Source organism: Pan troglodytes, chromosome 5, assembly GCF_028858775.2.
Source record: "Pan troglodytes isolate AG18354 chromosome 5, NHGRI_mPanTro3-v2.0_pri, whole genome shotgun sequence".
Classification (NCBI taxonomy): domain Eukaryota; kingdom Metazoa; phylum Chordata; class Mammalia; order Primates; family Hominidae; genus Pan; species Pan troglodytes.
The window spans coordinates 7,894,318-7,914,748 of NC_072403.2; the positions used below are offsets into that span (position 1 = coordinate 7,894,318).

General features: G+C 39.7%; 1 protein-coding gene across 5 annotated transcripts in view; it reads right to left on the reverse strand.

Annotated features, from left to right (window-relative positions):
• The window catches only part of GMDS (GDP-mannose 4,6-dehydratase), a 679,307-nt gene that overhangs the window by 379,040 nt on the left and 279,836 nt on the right, over nt 1-20,431 (reverse strand). For all 5 annotated transcript variants that reach the window (XM_063812047.1, XM_016954803.3, XM_016954804.3 and 2 more), the window contains exons 5-6: nt 16,151-16,343; nt 15,243-15,347 (exon numbers count right to left, since the gene is read on the reverse strand). In XM_063812047.1, the coding sequence (XP_063668117.1) occupies nt 15,243-15,347; nt 16,151-16,343 (298 nt within the window). The remainder of the gene's footprint in view (nt 1-15,242; nt 15,348-16,150; nt 16,344-20,431) is intronic.

Here is a 20,431-nt window from a genome sequence, read left to right on the forward strand (position 1 = left end):
ACAGTCCCGTAAGTTGAAACTTTTCAAAATTCTAAGATATTAGCTCAAGAGCACTCTACACTTCTCAAGAAGAATTTGTGTTTAAAAATTCCAGTATCAGATGCACTTAGAATTCAGCCAAAGAAAGGGGGATATGCTGAAAACATCAAGCAGGTGCGGAGGGCTTTCCGGGAGGTGGTCACAGGGCATGCTCAGCCCTTGGCTGCAGAAGAGGAGGAGCGTGTGTCAGGTGCAGCCCCTGCACCAAGACTCAAAGTGAATGGGCACAATAGCTACCAGCGGGCATGTGCTGGCAGCCCTCCTTTGGGCAGGAGGGCCACGAAGCTCTCTAGGCATGTTTCACAAGGAGCACTCAACTATTGCGATCCCCATCCCCCAAATCTGGCTCAGAAAAGCGCTTTCATTTCAATAACCATCAATCTTAATTAATATAGCAGAATTCAACGGTGTCTAGCGAGTTCTGCACATTTTTTGGAAAGAAGTAGATAGATCATTTTTCGCATATGGTATATTAGCTCATTTTAGTGCTGGGAGTAGAAGAGTAGATGATCTTCTTTTCCTATTTTTTCAGTTCCCTGTCTTAATATTTGCTTCCTATAGGGAAATATTTCCCTGTGCTTGCAGATTTATGAAACATTCCTCAATGTCCAGCACTCCCAATTAAATGTTCTCTGTGAACTTGGGACCACACAGTCGTCTGCCAGCCAGAATGGGGATATGCTGGTACTAAGGTTCTCACCAACCTATTTTGTCTTCCTCAAAAAAATTTATCAGTGTTCCTCTGAGAAACACCTTCATCCTCCTTAAAACAAGGTTTATTTCTTATGTACAAATTAACTGTTAGGGTCATAAGAGGCACTGGGGCCAGGGTTGAGCTCTTTCCTGGGTACCTCTACCAAGCCTTCTTTACACTGTGTGGGCATTAGGGCTTCCCCTATTCCTCTGATACAATTGTGCTGAAAACCCACCTTTCTTGCTGCCAGGAGGGTTTCTCTGTGACCGCACTAATGTTCACTTCCTTACTTGCATACCCTCATGGGCTGGTTATCCTCACATACATCCTGCTTTAGCAGCCTTTCAGAAATCTTAAACTTACCAACAGAAATAGAAGGCAGAAGCAAACCTTCTGAAACATAAAATCTGGCTTAATCCGGGAAGTTTTTACTCTAGGAATCATTAGAGTTTGTCCACACCAGAAACATCTAGTAACAATACCTGGGAATTAGCCCATAAACAACAGAAGCAAAGACCATTATTCTTCTAGCACTTAATATTCAATATCCCATAAGTTACTTCACCAGATCTTACCTACTTTACTTATCACTTACTAAGCTCTGAAACCTTAACTTTTTTAACTTATTCAGAGAAAACAAAGTCATATATTCCTTTATGCATTTTCCCCTTTATTCCTTCTGTTTATTAATTTTAAGTTGCGAGGTGGCACAAACTGAGCTTACTTCTCTAGGTGGGACATTAGCAGCAGTGATGGTAATAATAATGACGTGCTAATAACTTCACTTCCACGATTTCCTTTAATGCTTATAACAACCTTAAGTGAACACTATGATTACCCCATTTTACAGATGAGAAAACTGAGACTCAGAGAGATTGAGAAACTGGCCAGAGTTGTTCTAGTATGTAGTAGAACCTAGACTGAGTCCAAGTAGTTGAACACTTCTATATCCTTACGTGAACCACTTAAAAAGGGGAACAATATTCCGTAACAAATAGTGGAAAAGAAAGTTTTGACTCAAACTAAATTTCGAAAACTTAAGAATGTTATTTTGAAAAAAAATTTCCACTTACAATTAAGAAAATTTAAATTACAACTGCGTCTATGTAATTTTTGTTAGTCTAGTCACAAAGTAAAGTAAGGTTTTCTTCTAACTTTTTTGACACAACCATATACATTTCATGTAAGATTTTTACAGGACCATTAAAAAAATACATGTATCACTTAAAAAAATACTTGAAAAAATTAGCCTGGTGTGGTAGTGTACACCTGTCGACCCAGCTGCTCAGGAGGCAATGGCAGGAGGATCTCTCGAGCCCAGGAGTCTGAGGCTGCAGTGAACTATGATCACTGCTGTACTCCAGCCTGAGCGCTGTGCAACACAGTGAGGCTGTGTCTCTATTAAAAAAAAAAAATACTTGACAGTTTCACTAATTTTCTTAAGAATCTTTCACACGTCCTTGATATTTATCCATAAGCCTTTCATTCATCATCGTCTTTTCTTGACTTTCCTAATTCAAATGTTAACTGGTTTACCTGCCAAAATCTCATTTTGAATGGCTTTTCCTGTGATTCCAGCAATTCTTCAATACTACTTACATTTAATCTTTTTGCAATTCATGGGTGTCTCGCTGAACTACTCTGTTTTATCTGTCAACATCACTGAAAGATTCTTGGCTTTTGGTTCAGGACCATCTCCTGTTGGCTGGCACTGCAGCGTTCACATTTCTCACTGTCCTCTTATGCCAGTAGCCACAGCAATCCAACTAACAGAGCTGCCCCAACAGGGTCTTTCACTTTGGAAGGCAAGGAGTAAAAAAACTAATTCTCTAGCTTTCAGCATTGAAAATACAGGAAGAGGGAAGAAAAGAGAAAGGAAATATGAAATAAATCTTCAAAATCTACTATGCACTGTATTAATCTTTTCCCTGTAAGTTTTCCCCATCACCTTCACAGTGAGCTGAAATGACAGAGCTGCACTTTGCTCCATCAGGTGGGCGTTATTAACCTCTCCATGTGCAGATGCAGAAACTGAGATCTGAGTAAGTGACTTGCCCAAATGCACACAGCTGATGATGAGTGGCCAAACTCTCTGTGTATACTGCCTGGCTATATTGCAGGGAACTGTGCTACATGTCATCAGACAGTTATCAGTTTGGTTTCAAACATAAATGTCACAGACATTACAAAACACTGAAAAACAAACCCTTGAATTCAATTTAACAATTCCAGAAATCTCACCTCAGGAGATGGGAGGGATTTCATTTTGTTTGGTGGTAATCAGCACCTGCATTAGACCAAGTATTGCTTCAAAAGTCTTTTATGTTTAAGCAATTACACCTCATCTCTCCACAAAGAATAACATGGGCCAGACAGCTTTGTGATCGCCAAGTGTACATGTCATCTATGAAGTATCATAGTCTACAAATGCAATGGTAAACCAGATGATGTCACTTTGTGCCCCAACCAGAAAGGCTACCCAGAACCTGGTGGGTCCAAGAGTAGTGGCCAACAATCTAACCGTTTACGGACAGACAAACGGTATTGTGTAAAACCTATAATGCTCTACTGAACTCCAAAAGGAGATTACTTCATCCCCTGATTTCACAATGGGCTGCTAAAACTTTTTGCAATAAATTAAGTCTCTGATGCTCATCTACAAAAGCCACAAAGCACCTTTTATAGCTAGAAATACAAACAAAATATTAAGGTATTTGCTATTGGTTTGCCTGTTTGATACTTCTACAGTGCATGATTTGAATTTGCCAAACTGGCCAATATTCAGTAATTTTTTAAAGATTATTTTATTTAGACATGTTATATGTAGTATTTACACAGAGAGGAAGTGTTTTCTGCCTATTATTAAGTGAAAACAAGTCCCAGTTACCTAATTTCTATCATGCATTATATTATTCCCTAAAGCACTAAAACATCTATGAATTCTAATAGTTTTAAAGGAAAATTCTCATATGCAGTGAACCCTTCACATTAATATTACTATAATCCTCTGCATTGAAAGATAATCTTGAATCAGTTCTAACTGTTGTTTTATATCAAAGCCAGATCATGGACTCTACAACATTCCCAAATGAAAAATGTGCTATTCTTATAACTAATAACAAAAAGTAAACATGTTCATTGATTTTGGAGGCTTGGGAGGGTCCCAAACCCATCTTGACTTGGCCCGTGAATCAGTGGGTCACTGAGGTGAGGGTTCAGCCTCCAATGATTAGAAGAGTCCTGGGTTTGAGTTGGGTCTGACCTGCAGCAGACCATAATACTTAAGGCCCTGGAGCTATTTGAATCCTAATGTTCTCTTTGGTGTTCATGTAAATGTCTGCTAAAGTTCTATGAAGAATTTACTGTAAAATGAAAGTGATACGTAAAGAAAAATGAGACCCTACTGTTGTTCTATGAAGAATTTACTGTAAAGTAAAACTGAAGTGTAACGAAAAATGAGATGGCATTCATCTCATCTGTTACAGGTGGCATTCACACAGATTCTGCAAGCACATTTTGAAGGATGACATTCTAGGGCAGAGTTTCTTATCCTCACCACTGTGAACCATCTGGACAGGACAGGCGTTTGTTATAGAGCCATCCTGTGCACACCACTGTGAACCATCTGGACAGGACAGGCGTCTGTTACAGAGCCATCCCGTGCACACCACTGTGAACCATCTGGACAGGACGGGCGTCTGTTACAGAGCCATCCCGTGCACACCACTGTGAACCATCTGGACAGGACGGGCGTCTGTTATAGAGCCATCCCGTGCACACCACTGCGAACCATCTGGACAGGACGGGCGTCTGTTATAGAGCCATCCCGTGCACACCACTGCGAACCATCTGGACAGGACGGGCGTCTGTTATAGAGCCATCCCGTGCACACCACTGCGAACCATCTGGACAGGACGGGCGTCTGTTATAGAGCCATCCCGTGCACACCACTGCGAACCATCTGGACAGGACGGGCGTCTGTTATAGAGCCATCCCGTGCACACCACTGCGAACCATCTGGACAGGACGGGCGTCTGTTATAGAGCCATCCCGTGCACACCACTGCGAACCATCTGGACAGGACGGGCGTCTGTTATAGAGCCATCCCGTGCACACCACTGCGAACCATCTGGACAGGACGGGCGTCTGTTATAGAGCCATCCCGTGCACACCACTGCGAACCACCTGGACAGGACGGGCGTCTGTTATAGAGCCATCCCGTGCACACCACTGCGAACCACCTGGACAGGACGGGCGTCTGTTATAGAGCCATCCCGTGCACACCACTGCGAACCACCTGGACAGGACGGGCGTCTGTTATAGAGCCATCCCGTGCACACCACTGCGAACCACCTGGACAGGACGGGCGTCTGTTATAGAGCCATCCCGTGCACACCACTGCGAACCACCTGGACAGGACGGGCGTCTGTTATAGAGCCATCCCGTGCACACCACTGCGAACCACCTGGACAGGACGGGCGTCTGTTATAGAGCCATCCCGTGCACACCACTGCGAACCACCTGGACAGGACGGGCGTCTGTTATAGAGCCATCCCGTGCACACCACTGCGAACCACCTGGACAGGACGGGCGTCTGTTATAGAGCCATCCCGTGCACACCACTGCGAACCACCTGGACAGGACGGGCGTCTGTTATAGAGCCATCCCGTGCACACCACTGCGAACCACCTGGACAGGACGGGCGTCTGTTATAGAGCCATCCCGTGCACACCACTGCGAACCACCTGGACAGGACGGGCGTCTGTTATAGAGCCATCCCGTGCACACCACTGCGAACCACCTGGACAGGACGGGCGTCTGTTATAGAGCCATCCCGTGCACACCACTGCGAACCACCTGGACAGGACGGGCGTCTGTTATAGAGCCATCCCGTGCACACCACTGCGAACCACCTGGACAGGACGGGCGTCTGTTATAGAGCCATCCCGTGCACACCACTGCGAACCACCTGGACAGGACGGGCGTCTGTTATAGAGCCATCCCGTGCACACCACTGCGAACCACCTGGACAGGACGGGCGTCTGTTATAGAGCCATCCCGTGCACACCACTGCGAACCATCTGGACAGGACGGGCGTCTGTTATAGAGCCATCCCGTGCACACCACTGCGAACCATCTGGACAGGACGGGCGTCTGTTATAGAGCCATCCCGTGCACACCACTGCGAACCATCTGGACAGGACGGGCGTCTGTTATAGAGCCATCCCGTGCACACCACTGCGAACCATCTGGACAGGACGGGCGTCTGTTATAGAGCCATCCCGTGCACACCACTGTGAACCATCTGGACAGGACGGGCGTCTGTTATAGAGCCATCCCGTGCACACCACTGTGAACCATCTGGACAGGACGGGCGTCTGTTATAGAGCCATCCCGTGCACACCACTGTGAACCATCTGGACAGGACGGGCGTCTGTTATAGAGCCATCCCGTGCACACCACTACGAACCATCTGGACAGGACAGGCATTTGTTATAGAGCCATCCCGTGCACACCACTGTAAACCATCTGGACAGGACAGGCATTTGTTATAGAGCCATCCTGTGCACTGTAGGATGTTCAGCAGCATCCCTGGCCTCTACCTACCAGACAGCAATAGTAGCCCCCTCCTCCGTTGGGACAATAAAAGTATCTCCAGACACTGCCACACGTCCTCTGGAGGAAAGAGCCACTCTCTCCCCATTCCCCACCCCTAGTTGAGAACCACTATTCTAGAGCATTAATCTTATCTTTACAGCAACAAATAAAGACAATCTTTAGAAAAAAAATCAAAAGGAAAATTACCCAAAATTTTACTTAAATTTTGACAAGTAATTTTTACATGAATTATTTTAAAAATTCTGAAGATTAATTTATAAAGATAAATACAGTCGGACATTTTATAAAGCAAAGTACTTGGCAGCTAAAAAAAATGCTCAAGACGAAAACTCAAAACCACAAGTTCATGAACCCTAAAAATGTCAGATTCTTTCAGTCAGGTGAATACTGTGTTTAGACTGATGTATATGATTTCTTATGAAGCCCGTATTTAGAGGAATGTCCTATCTCATCCAGCAATGGCTCAATATCTAAACAGTGCTAGTACACCATCCATTTGTGGCAGTCTCACACTGCTAATTATGGGTATATTTAAAGTACTTTATAGCTTCCCATTGCCACATGATTTTTAATGTTTTATTTTTTATTTGGTGGTAGGGATGAGGTTTCACTATATTGCTCAGGCTGGTCTACAACTCCTGGCCTCAAGTTATCCTCCTGTCTTGGCCTCCCAAAGTGCTGGAATTACAAGCGTGAGCCACCACGCCCGGCCTGATTTTTAATGTCTTTTATATTAGTTCTTCCTATTACCAACTTCTTGATAACAGGCAAGAGAAGTTATTTATTTCATATCACATTTATATTCTAATATTATAAAACTATGTTTATTGTAATTATTTCTGTCAAACATCTTAAAGGAATATTGCCTTTAAGCAAACTAATGGTCTTTTACAAAGATAAGAGCAGCTGAGACATTCCGTTTCCAACTTGTCCACTTGCTTCACTGCCAAGCTGAAGTGGCCCACTCAGTGTCACAGGGGTTTCTTTGCTCAAGTTCAACTCTAAAATTCGTATATATGTTATTTCCACAAATATGTACAATATTTACATGACTTCTCCTAGGATTATTTCTGGTCTCCGTGTTAGCATTTATTGGCTTCACGACCTTGGACAACTCAATCTCATGCTGCTTCTGTTTCCTCATTGCTGAAAAAAGTGAGATGGAAGAAGCTTTAAATTCCTGTTTCACAAATTCTGAGGGTATTTTGGGAGAATACCTACAGGTGGATGTTAACTGGCTGCTCCCTAGAAGCTCTTTCAAGGAAAAAATAGTATCTAATGGCTTAATACACATTTTTAAAATTAAAAAATAGAGAAAAATAGAAGTACACGTGAATTTCATTTCCACATACAGATAAAAAATTTGTAAGTTAAACAAGTTAGTCAAAATGTCTCTAAAAGTACCTTTGGAGTATTAAATCACTATGTCAAACGCAACACGAAGAGCTAATGAGCATATGTTTTTCACAGTAAGGATGATGATGATAATGATGATGATAGCCAAACCCCTCTGATTCCTCAGCTGGGAGATGATTAAAAAAAGTTCTTCGTGACTCAGAATGAAATACAAAATAAACCAGCTTTCTGGAGGTATTTACTAGGATCTCATGAAATTCTGAACAGACAGTTTAGCAACGGAAGCGCTCCTGGGGGGAAGAAGGTGGTGATGGATCTGTTGCAAGGCCCCATGGTCAGAGACGGAGGCGCAAAGTTACATATGGCAAGTAGAAGAGAGGCTCAGTCAGGCGTTAGGCAAATATGGAAAGGAAGAGAAAAGAAGAACTACAGGGAGAGAGAATGCTTTACCTAGACTGAGTAAATGTCCCATTCTTAAACACTGAGAGAAGAAAAAGAGTGGGAGGAGAATGGAAGAAATACGCTGTCAACAGGCAACGTGATTTCTTACTCAGGCTAAAGGTATCCAGGGATGAAGCCAATCCCTATGGGTGACTCATGGCTGGTAACCAACGGCCCACGAGGTAGGCTCATGTAACCAAACATCACCTCCTCAGTCAGTTCTGGAAGTAGAGGTTACTACATTGCCCAAACTTTCCTAATGATCGAAAGACTAAAATGAGTCAACATAAGAAAAATATCCTCATCGAAAGACGGAAATCTTCAACTGATCTCCTGCGGAAAGCAAAGGCCTGTTCGGTATGAGAGCCAGGCCTGCCGACAGCCGGCAGCACAGAACAACTTTCTCCGTGCACACCCCTGGGTCAGGGCTTTCTCCTCCAGGACGTGGACCCTAGGAAGTCTCGCAGAAACCGAGGCTGCTGTTCTTAGTGTAGGAAATCTAAGCCGCTAATTCTACACTCATACTGAAAACTGAAAAATCACATTTAAAAAAAAAGAATGCTGAGTATTATGTGTATTTCACCCTTTATTCACAATAGCTACTGTCATCAAAATTAGGAAATCAGGGATAATCTAATCATTAAATTTTTTAACCTTCCAAAAGTAGAAGGTAGAATGTATTTTTTGTTCCCTCTTAATTATCATGCAAAATGTTTTTTCTTAACTTAGAATACACTCATATTAGTGTTATTTATAGTTTTGTAAAGGTCACCATATTTGTATTTATGGCATGCCAAAGTACTCTGCCAATGTTAAGATTTTAAGACATAATTAGCCCCCACTGGTTACATTACATATGTGATGAACAGTAGTTATTCTTCTTATTTACCTCCTAATGTAATAAACAGTCAAAACTAGAAATATTGTTAGCTTTACTAAATAGGCTTGCTTCCCATGTTCCAATTTATAGCATAATCTTTAAGAGTAGATTTTATTACTGGTAAATAACATATTTGAAAAGAAACTAATATACTTATTTATGAACTATTTTTAAATAATTAAAAAACCTCTCAATATTTTCCCCATAGTTTACAACTTATATAATAATTAACATCTTTATGACAAGTCTGATTGTTTAGTTTTTCAAAGAAATGTAATAAGGCAAGAAAATTTTTGTACATGTCTATTTCCTCATAGATATTAAACAGTTTGAGATAATAAAACCTTTTCCCCTAGAGAATCTATTCTCTATTACAGATAATGTGAAGCTGTATTTCCAGTAGAAAGCTATCATTATATCCACATTTGTGGCAAAAAGAATACTGTATGTATGTAAATATAAAAATAAAGATATGTAATGGAACAGCCAGGGAGATACACAATTTCAGGTTTGAAGAAACAATACAAAAGGAAAAAGCAGTTTATTAAGTGTGTAATAATAGTATGTTTTTAAAAGCCCTGTACAACCTTAACTAAAAATTACTTTATCACTGAAAACCGTTAATGACCATCTGCGCCTTTTGCTGGTAGAGGGCTTGCCTCAGTGTCGATGGCTGCTAACTGATCAGGATGGTGGTTGCTAAAGGCTGGAGCGGCTGTGGCCATTTCTTACAATAAGACGACAATGAAGTCTGCTGCAATCACTGACTCTTCTTTCAAGAAAGATTTCTCTGTAGCATCCAGTGCTGTGTAACAGCATTTACCCGCAGTAGAATTTGTTTCAGAATTGGAGTCAATCTCTCAAACCCTGCTGCTGCTTTAACAACTAAACCTACGTAGTATTATAAACCCTTCTTTTGTTATTTTGACAACATTCACAGCATCTTCACCAGGAATAGATTCCATCTTAAGAAAATACATTCTTTGTTGATCCATAAGAAGCAGCTCCTCATCAGTGAAAACTTTATTATGAGATTGCACACGATAAAAGCAGTCACATCTTCACATTCTACTTTTAATTCTAGCTCTCTTGCTATTTCCCCCACATCTGCAACTACTTCCTCCACTTGGAGGCCAATGTAGGGCTATTAACAGGCCTAATTTCAATATTGTTGTGTCTCAGGGAACGGGGCGGCAGTGGCAGGGGGGTGGTAACGGCCAGTTCGTGGAGCAGCCAGAATACACACAATATTTATGGATTAAGTTCACTGTCTTTTATGGGTGCAGTTCATGGTGCCTGAAAACAATCACAACAGCAAAACCAAAGATCACTGATCACAGATCACCGTAACAGATATAATAATAATCAGAAGTTTGAAATATTAGGAGAATTCTCAAAATGCGACACAGAGACAGGAGGTGAACACCTGAAAAAATAGTACCTATAGATTTGCTTAATGCAGGGTTGCCACACACCTTCAGTTTGAAAAGAAAAAAAAAGCAATATCTACGAAGCAATAAAATAACATATGCCTAAACTCGTGTATTTAAGTGTACCCAAACAGAAAAAGGACAGTAAAAATGTGACTTTTTAATTATAATACAGTATGATAATCTTATGGGACCACTGCAGTCCATCATTTACCAAAATTTGTTATGCAGGTTATGATTGCCTACTTTTTTATTTTAAAAAACTGAGTACATATCAAAGAAAGCACCTGGTTAATGTCTGTGAATATCAGTATATAATACATAGTAATAGTTATTCATAAAACATATACTACTATATACATTTTCATGACTTACAGACATTTAATTCTAAAATTCTGTTATTCTTATTAATTTGTAGTAAATATTACTAAAGTGCTCCCATTTCATAAGAAGCAAGTCTATAGCACAAGTGCCATCCACCCTCTTGCTTTCACCAATGGAGTGACTGGAAGGCTGACTGAGGGATGCAAAGTCGCAGATTATTGGCTCTATTCCCTAAATCAGTGATTTCCAGCTGTTGATCTGATGCCAACATAGGTGATTCTTACTATCTCTAGATGTATTACACGGTTCTCAAAACAAATATATTTAGAAAGAAAACCTAAATAAATAAATGAAGTCTTAAAAAAAAAAAAAAAAAGAAAAAGAAAGAAAACCAAAAATGGTTGGGATGGAGAAAAGACACAGAAGGCAGTCAAAACCGTAATGAGCACGTGTCCAAGCTCAGGAGTTGTGGTTGTTGGACGAACTATGCTACATGTATATCATCAGTTACTAGCTTATTTGGTTTCATACATCACTGACAACTAGCTTTCCTTTAGAGCACTTGGTCATAGTGCTTGATCCTTTGGAGCACTTGGTTACCTGCGTACAGCAGTGAAGTACAACAGAACCCCAACTTGCCAAAGCACTTCAGAATTCTGCTTAAGGACTGGCTCACTATGCTCTTTAACATTTATAGGAAATCTTTCTAAAAGACTACCTTGCTACCGTAGGAGAAACCCACAATCAACCCAAGTGAAAGTTTTCTCGAATGTTGAGGATCTGTCTACAGCTGGGGCCAGCAAATGTTTTCTTAGAGGCCCAGACAACAAGTATTTTAGGCTCTGCACACTACAAGACTCCATAGGTGAAAGCAGCCATAGATGATATATAAACAAGTGCATCTGCCTGTGTTACAATAAAACTTTATTTTCAAAACTAGGCTGGTAGGCCAGATTTGGCCCATGAGTCCTAGATTGTCAACTTCTGGTTTAGCCTATTGTTAGATTAAAAAATACTTTTCCCCACTTTTGAAAGTCAGAAATTCTCATGAAATGTTATTCATGCAGTGAGAGGGCACCTTTGACAATTACACTTTGCTAGAGAAAAAGTATATGGCCCCCAAAAACTGCATCAACTTGGGCTCTACAAATTCAGCATGGGTGATTGGATACCTAGGACTAGATTGAGGTTTACCAAGGTTTTTCTACACCATGTAGAAAAAAAAGGGTTTGTTCCCTGTAATAACAGGGAACAAGAAGACTGATGTGTAAATGTTCAACCAACTTAAGAAAATAAACTCACTTAAAGTACCACAGGAAATTCTAGGTTTACAAAGATTATTAACAAAAAATGAATTTTATCTGTTTACTAATGTATATCAGATTGAATCTTTACTTCAAAATCATTTATTAGCTTTTTTTTTTTTGAGATGGAGTCTCGCACTGTCACCTGGGCTGGCACAATCTCGGCTCATTGCAACCTCTGCCTCCTGGGTTCACACCATTCTCCTGCCTCAGCCTCCCGAGTAGCTGGGATTACAGGCGCCCACCACCACACTCAGCTAATTTTTTGTATTTTTAGTAGAGACGGGGTTTCACCATGTTGGCCAGGCTGGTCTCAAACTCCTGACCTTAAGTGATTCACCTGCCTCGGCCTCCCAAAGTGCTGGAATTACAGGCATGAGCCATTGCACCCAGCCCATTTATTAGCTTTAATTACTATATGAGTAAAATCAACAATATGTATATATTTATAAATATCGATATAATGTCTACTTTTCTGTAATTCAGACCACCTAGCTTTCAAGTCAGTAAGCTGTTCCTGAAACATGAGATATTAACTTATTCATTCATTTAAAAATATTTACTGAATGCTTATTAGCAATTAGGCACTGCCTGGAAGCTGGAGATGTACGAATACAACACAGTCCTGCCATTATGGAATTTTCAGTCTGGAAAAGAAATCTCCTTGGAAAACAACATTACTGTCAGATTAATTTAATCTGAAAATTAATGATCAAGTTTTAAGAAATGCTGTAAATAGGCATTACATATCAAAGTATTAATATCATTTTCACGTACATCTCTTTTTCTCATTATTTGATCATATAGTTAAAAATGTGGTACCACTGATTTCCAGGCATATAATAAAACAAAACAAAATGGTGTATACTACAGTTGAGGTCAAGTTCCTAAAGAGATTTAATAGAAGCCTGACGCTGCAGAACAATATGTAGAGCAGAACCCTCTGTATGTTTGAAGAGAGAACTTTTCTGAAGGAATGTTAACAGTGGGTCTGAGGATAGGGCTGGCAGTTATCACGAGGGTGGGAACTTTTACTTTAAAATTTTATTTTAAATGAAGATGTGTTACTTTTAGAACATTTTTTTTTACTTTAAAACAATTTTTTTAGAGACAGGGGTCTCACTATGTTGCCCAGGCTAGAGTGCAGTGGCACAATTATAACCCACTGCAGCCTCGAACTCCTGGGCTCAAAGAATCTTCCCAACTCAGCTTCCTGAGTAGCTAGGACTTCAGGCACCCATGACCACACCTGGCTGATTCGTTTTTTATTTTTTTGAGAGACAGGATCTTACTCTGTTGCCCAGGCTGGTCCCAAACTCCTGGGCTCAAGTGATCCCCCCAAATTAGCTTCCCAGAGTTCTGGGATTACAGATGTGGGGCACTGTGCCTGGCCTTAAAATATGTTTTTTTCTTTTTTTTTTTTAGTGGTTAACATCTACAAAGACAAAAAATAAGTTCTCATTAGGAGGTACACAAAGAGAGAATTAGGGGGAGTTATATTCAAATTTATCTTTTTTTACTTTGCAACCCAGGAATGTTTTTCCCTATCCTGACCTGATTCACAACAATTAACTTTTATTTTTTGCAGGTGGAAAAGTTGAGGGAGGAAGAACACAGAAACCCAAACAATGTGTATGAACATGTTTGTGAGAAAGAGGCAGGGATTACCACGACTGAGCAGACTCTGTGGGCGCCCTCATACCACATGCTGCAGGCAACCACAGCTAGGATCTTCCTTTTCCTTTCTCCCTTACCGCTGGCACCCAGGACCACAAAATTCATTAAAGAAATGTTTCTCACTGCTTGTGAATTTGTTTTCCTTTCAGGCAATGTGATGACAGGCTAGGTTCTTATGCTTTAACAGCCCATCATGGGAATTTTTAACTTAAGCAATTATAAAATAAAAATGTACTGACGCTAAAGATACCTTTATAAACCTGTCGCTTTAATCTTTCTTCATGACTTGTTGGTGTAATTAGGTAGCTATATAGTCACATAAAATTTCACTGAAAAATTATATGCTTACTAGTTGTTGGTCATGAAACAACTTATAACATTGGACTTCACATTTATTCTCAGACTAAAAATCTAAATGATAGCGAAATTTAATAAAACTTCTTGGAAGGCTTACAGATAATTTTTACTTTGTAAAGCATGTGCATGCTTTGTAAAGCTTTCTCATGCTTCAGTAAATCAGAAGTAATGATGGGGGTACACATTTTCTTACTTAAAACTTAATACTGGGAACAAGAGAACTAGCACGTTGCTACAGTCTCATCAACAACTCTGAAAAGGCAACAAGCCAAGACAAACAAATACAGTTTTCCAAAAATATCTGATAATACTTCTAAATTAAGAGCTGACTTCAAGGGAGTGGGGAATAAGGGGAGATTTCTTAAAGAATATAAAATTATAGCTAGACAGACACATTAAATTCTAGTGTTCTGTAGAGTGCTCTATAGTTTATCATATTATTATGTATTTTTCAATTAGCTAGAAAAGAGGGTTTTAAATGTTCCTAACACAAACATACAATAAATGTCTGAGGTGACAGATATGCTAATTACTCTGATTTGATCACTACACATTCTTTCAAAACATTACTATGTACTCCATAAAAATGTTATGTGTCAATTTTTTAAAATCTTGTTAAAAAACTGATTTCAAATTTATTTTAAAATAATTTAGAAGCATAGTAATTTCTGGGCAGCTATTTAATGAAATGTAAAGCAAGAATACCGAATATCTAACTATTCAAAGTCAAAAAATAGCATAGATTCTACAAATTGAGTCTATTTGAATAGGAGTAATTTCCAAAAACAATCATTAGTTTATTACTTATTCCTTTGCATTCATATAGTAGCTTCCTAATACTCAGGTTGAAAACATGCTTGATAAGACCTACTAATTAAAATGGTAAAACTGGAACACTGTCCAGTTTTTAATGTTAAAATTTAAAACCCCAAAAACTCAAAATAAAATTACAAAAAACTAAGGCTGGGTATACATTTCTTCATTTGCTGCTCTGACATTCATCATAATTAGATACAGATAGCAAATTTTTCAGTCTCTGTAGTACATACGCCAAATAGACATGCAACTTGTTGTTGTTGTTCAAGTCTGAAATTCTCTTTTCAGTTACTATACTTACTGACCTCTTCTGGGACTCTCATGATTGAAGAGAATGCCATTCACTGCAAAGAGATTATACGCCTCACGGAAGTTCACCACAATCCAATAGGCATAGAGTTTTGCTGCCCCTGTTGGAATAATTTTTTTTAAGCAATGAAGTTTCTTATAAGAGACAGTGATTTTCACCCATCTTCAACATTAACATCTTGGCCAAAATAATAATTTGTAATGCATCGAAATACAAAAAAGTATCAAAAACCAAAGACAAAATAAAGGTTATTACGCCAGTCAATCATGTTCACCAGGACATGTTTTAAGAATTTCTTACTTTTGTAATGCCCACAGTGCACTATTTGACAATCAAATTGATTGAATCTTTCTTAGGTCTTTTTCTCTCTCATTCTCTCTCTCTAACTTTTGAGGAATTAGAATGGAAAAAAATGAGGATCTTAACATTCCAACTGCTTTGAAATTTTATCACTGAAGTCTTTCGTTAATATTCTCCTTACAAACATATTAGACATAATAGTCTTTTTTTTAAGGTTTTGAGCTCAAGGAAACTTTCATGGAAAATAAAAAAAAAACATGAAACCTTATCACTTCAGTATAATCTCATAACAGTTTAGAAAAAGAATCACATTGGGTCTGATTTTCCATTTAAAGTGATCTGTATGGAAGGGTTGAATGAACATGGGTTGGTGAAGTGAGGTGGTAATTTCACCCCGAAGGCAATGGCAGCAAATACTTGTAGTTAGCAACGTATAAAGGTATGCTTCTCAACAAGTTCAGTCACTTTAGTCTACATTAATGTTAACCTCACACCCAAATGACTTCAGCTGTGAGACATGAACAGAATGAAAGGAAAAACAGACACCCCCCACACCCACAGATAACGCCACACATGTGCTCAGGTGTGCACACACGTTCTCACCATAGGGTGACCGGGGATAGAAAGGGGTGGTCTCCTTCTGGGGTATTTCCTGCACTTTCCCATAAAGTTCACTTGTTGAGGCTTGGTAGAACTTCACAGAGTTGATAAGGCCACAAGTCTTAACTGCATCTAGAAGTCGTAGAGTGCCAACTCCGTCAACGTCCGCAGTGTACTCAGCGAGGTCAAAGGAAATCTGGAAAAAGCAGGCGGAGACAGGGCTGCATTAATAGCTTCATAGCACAAAGGTGCTGTCAGCAGGGACAAAGACTACAATTTCACACACTGTGAAATGTTGGTGAGAAAATATTATTTTCTAACAGCACAATAAGAACGTGGATGTCATCTACATACAGTATCAAATGGCTAAAAATATCTTAATTCCTATTAATTACCTATGGTAATGTGAAGAACACTTTAACCGCCCTTCTACTACTCCTAATTCTAGGCTGGAGTTCCAATGGCATGGGTTATTATAGGGCAAACCCTATTCCTCAGAATTATCTGGGGTCTTCCTTAAAAATTCAGTCTGAACCAATCTCTTTGGGGGGTAGGGACCTAGGAAATTTACATTTTTAATGAGCCCCAGTTGATTTTTATGTACAGAGAAGTTTTGGAACATGTGCTTTAGAACACAGCTGAATTTTAAAAGGGTTGTTTTATTTTCTATTTTAAAGGTACAATAATAAATTTGTAATCTATTACACAAATGCATAATCTTTTTTTAATTTGAGACACAGAGCATACAGCAAGATGCTAATGTATATATGAACCAATTTCTAAGTGAATGCTGAGGAATAATTCGATATTTTGCAGTTCTTTAGAGCACTTTTTAAAAACAAGTGTGACTGATATGCTTTCTGAAATTATTGTATTTACGCATAATGAACAAAATAATCTAATATTAAATCCCCTAAAATAATAAGGCTCAAAATCTTTGTCACTGGTTTATTCGTAGGCTAATATAGCTGGGCACAGTGCAAACAGGCTTCCCCTGCTGCCTCGTGAATCCTCAACTGGAAAAACCCCTTTGAGGGGTAAGGTCATTGGCCTTCGTTACTGCTGGGTCCTGCATGTGTGCCCTGGAGCAGAAGCTGTCCCCTGGCACATGCAAATGGTTTTCAGGCAACTGCTCACCAGGGACCCTATTTAGACCACTAAACTCGTGTCATTTAGGCCTGTGAGTAAAGGTCATGTGGCTGCCAGGAAATCAAAAGAAAAAAAGTATGTTTCATCCACAGTCTTTCAAAGGTAAGAAAGCAAATTTGGAAGTCTGTTATTTTTATTCTTTTCTAATAACAGTTCATTAAGATATAATTCACACCCATAAAATTCACCCTTTTAAAAGTTTACAATTCAGTGGTTTTTAGTATATTCACAGCAGTAGATGCCATCATCAACACCATCTAAGCCCAGAACATTTTCATCACCCCAAAAAGAAACTCCGTACCTAGTACTCAGTACCTCAGAACCTAGTATCAGCAGCCACTCCCTGGTCCCCAACTCTAACTCTGACCCCAACAGCCCTGTCACTATATATTTGCCTACTGTGGATGTTTCATACAAATGGAATCATACAATAGGTGGTTTTCAGTGACTGGCTTCCTTCGCTTACCATGTTTTCACTTTGGTTGAGTATATACCTAGGAATGTAGTTGCTGGGTCATACAGTAACACTATATTTAACATTTTGAAGAACTACCAGACCATTTTCCAAAATGGCTGCGTCATTTCACCTTCTCACCATCAATGAACAAGAGTTCCAATTTCTCCACAGCCTACATAGACTTGCTGTGGTCTTTTTTGTTATATCCATCTTAGTGGTGTGAAGTGGTATCTTGTTGTGGTTTTTCTTTTTCCTAATAAATAATGTTCAGCATCTTTTCATATGCTTATCAGCCATTTGTATCTTGTTTTTGTAGAAATGTGTATTTGAATCCGTTAGCCATTTTTAAATTGGGTCATTTGTTGAGTTGTAAAAGTTTATATATATATACATATACATACATACACATATATATATATTCTGAATACAAGTCCCTTATCAAATATATGACTTGCAATCTTTCCTCCCATTATCATGGTTGTCTTTTTCTTTTCTTTTTTTTTTTTTTTTTTAAGATGGAGTCTTGCTCTGTCGCCCAGGCTGGAGTGCAATGGCGCGATCTCGGCTCACTGCAACCTCTGCCTCCCGGGTTCAAGCGATTTTCCTGCCTCAGCCTCCTGAGTAGCTGGGATTACAGGCATGCACCACCACGCCCAGCTAATTTTTGTATTCTTAGTAGAGACGTGGTTTCACCATGTTGACTAGGGTGGTCTTGAACTCCTGACCTCGTGATCCACCCACCTCAGCCTCCCAAAGTGCTGGAATTACAGACATGAGCCACCATGCCCAGCCTACTTCTTTTTTTTTTAAGACAGGGTCTCACTATGTTGCCCAGGCTGGAGTGCAGTGGCTATTCACAGGCATAATCATAGCAAACTATAGCCTCAAAACCTGCTCAAGTGATTCTCCTACCTCAGCCTCTTGCTGAATAGCTGGGAATACAGGCATGTGGTACAGTGCTGGGCTAATGTCTTTTCACTTTCTTACAGGTGTCTTATGAAGCATAGAAGTCCCATTTATCTACTTTTTCTTTTGTTGTGTGTGCTTTCAATGTTATATCTAAGAATACTTTACTTAACCCAAGATCAGGAAGATTTACTCCTAATGTTTTATTCCAAGAGTTTTATAGTTTTGTTTCATGTACTTAATTCTATGATCCATTTTGAGTTAAATTTTGTGTATGGTTAGGGGTCAAACTTCATTTTTTGCAGATGGATATCTAGTTGTCCCAGCACCATTTGTTGAAAAGGCCAGTTTTTCCCTGTTGAATGGTTTTTGCACTGGGTCTTTTTGTTATCAGGAAAAGCCACGGCCTTATTTTGAGGAAACAGTGCATTGAGAAGGCCTTGGGAGAGTGGGTGTCAGAGCTCTGGGACCACAGGTAGTGGCCACTGAGCAGATCACTCAACCAGTTCCGCTGGCCTTAGTTTCCTCACCACAGCAGGGCCACAATTGTAATTTATATGACACTTTACAATTCAAAAGTGCTTTTGTTCAAGCTTTGTAACAATCCTAGGAGAAACAGAAACTAGGTACTGAAGTTCAGAAAGATGGAGCTGCTAAAAGCCACACTGCCTAGGAGCAGCAGAACCAGGACTCCAAGTGAGTCCCTGGATGAGGCTCACCACAAAAGCAGGATTCAGCCACTCCCTCCATGAGGGTCTCATAAAAGCCAGATGCTCTGAGGAGAAACACATACGCACACACAGACACAAACAATTGCCTACGCTTTCCAGAGATTTGTGGATTGCAGATTAAGAAACCTTAAACTAGATCTTTCTGAAGATCTTCTCTGACATCAAGTGTCTGTACTCAAAATATTTTTAGGTATAAGTTCTTATCCCATGGTATTTGCAGTCTTTTTCAAAGGACCAGTCAAATTTGAACAACAATGAGAATGTTGTGAGTTTTTTCTCTTTCCTTGACTAGTTTTTCATTTATAGACATGCTGCCTAAACAGCTCCAAGAAGGAATAGCTAGTATTTGTTAAGTACTCAGTACCAGACACATGCATATCAACCTAGGCATTTTGCTAGTATATATTATTTAATCCTAAGAACAGGTAAGTATTTCCACTGACACAGAGAAGCTACAGCAAGTGGTGGTACCACATGTTATATTCGTGGTGAATGTTCTATACATTGAATAGATTATATGTGGATATGTTACATTCACCGTGAACCACACATCCTTGCATAAGCACCTTAACCATTAGAACATAGAATAAGGAAGCTGTACAACATGAAAGTTTTCATTTATGCTAGGGAATCCAATTTAGATCACTAATAGGTCATTATTAATTTTTTTATTATACTTTAAGTTTTGGGGTACGTGTGCACAGTGCGCAGGTTTGTTACATATGTATACATGTGCCATGCTGGTGCGCTGCACCCAGTAACTCGTCATTTAGCATTAGGTATATCTCCTAATGCTATCCCTCCCCCCACCCCACAACAGGCCCCAGTGTGTGATGTTCCCCTTCCTGTGTCCATGTGTTCTCATTGTTCAATTGCCACCTATGAATGAGAACATGCGGTGTTTGGTTTTTTGTCCTTGTAATAGTTTGCTGAGAACGATGGTTTCCAGCTTCATCCATGTCCCTACAAAGGACATGAACTCATCATTTTTTATGGCTGCATAGTATTCCATGGCGTATATGTGCCACATTTTCTTAATCC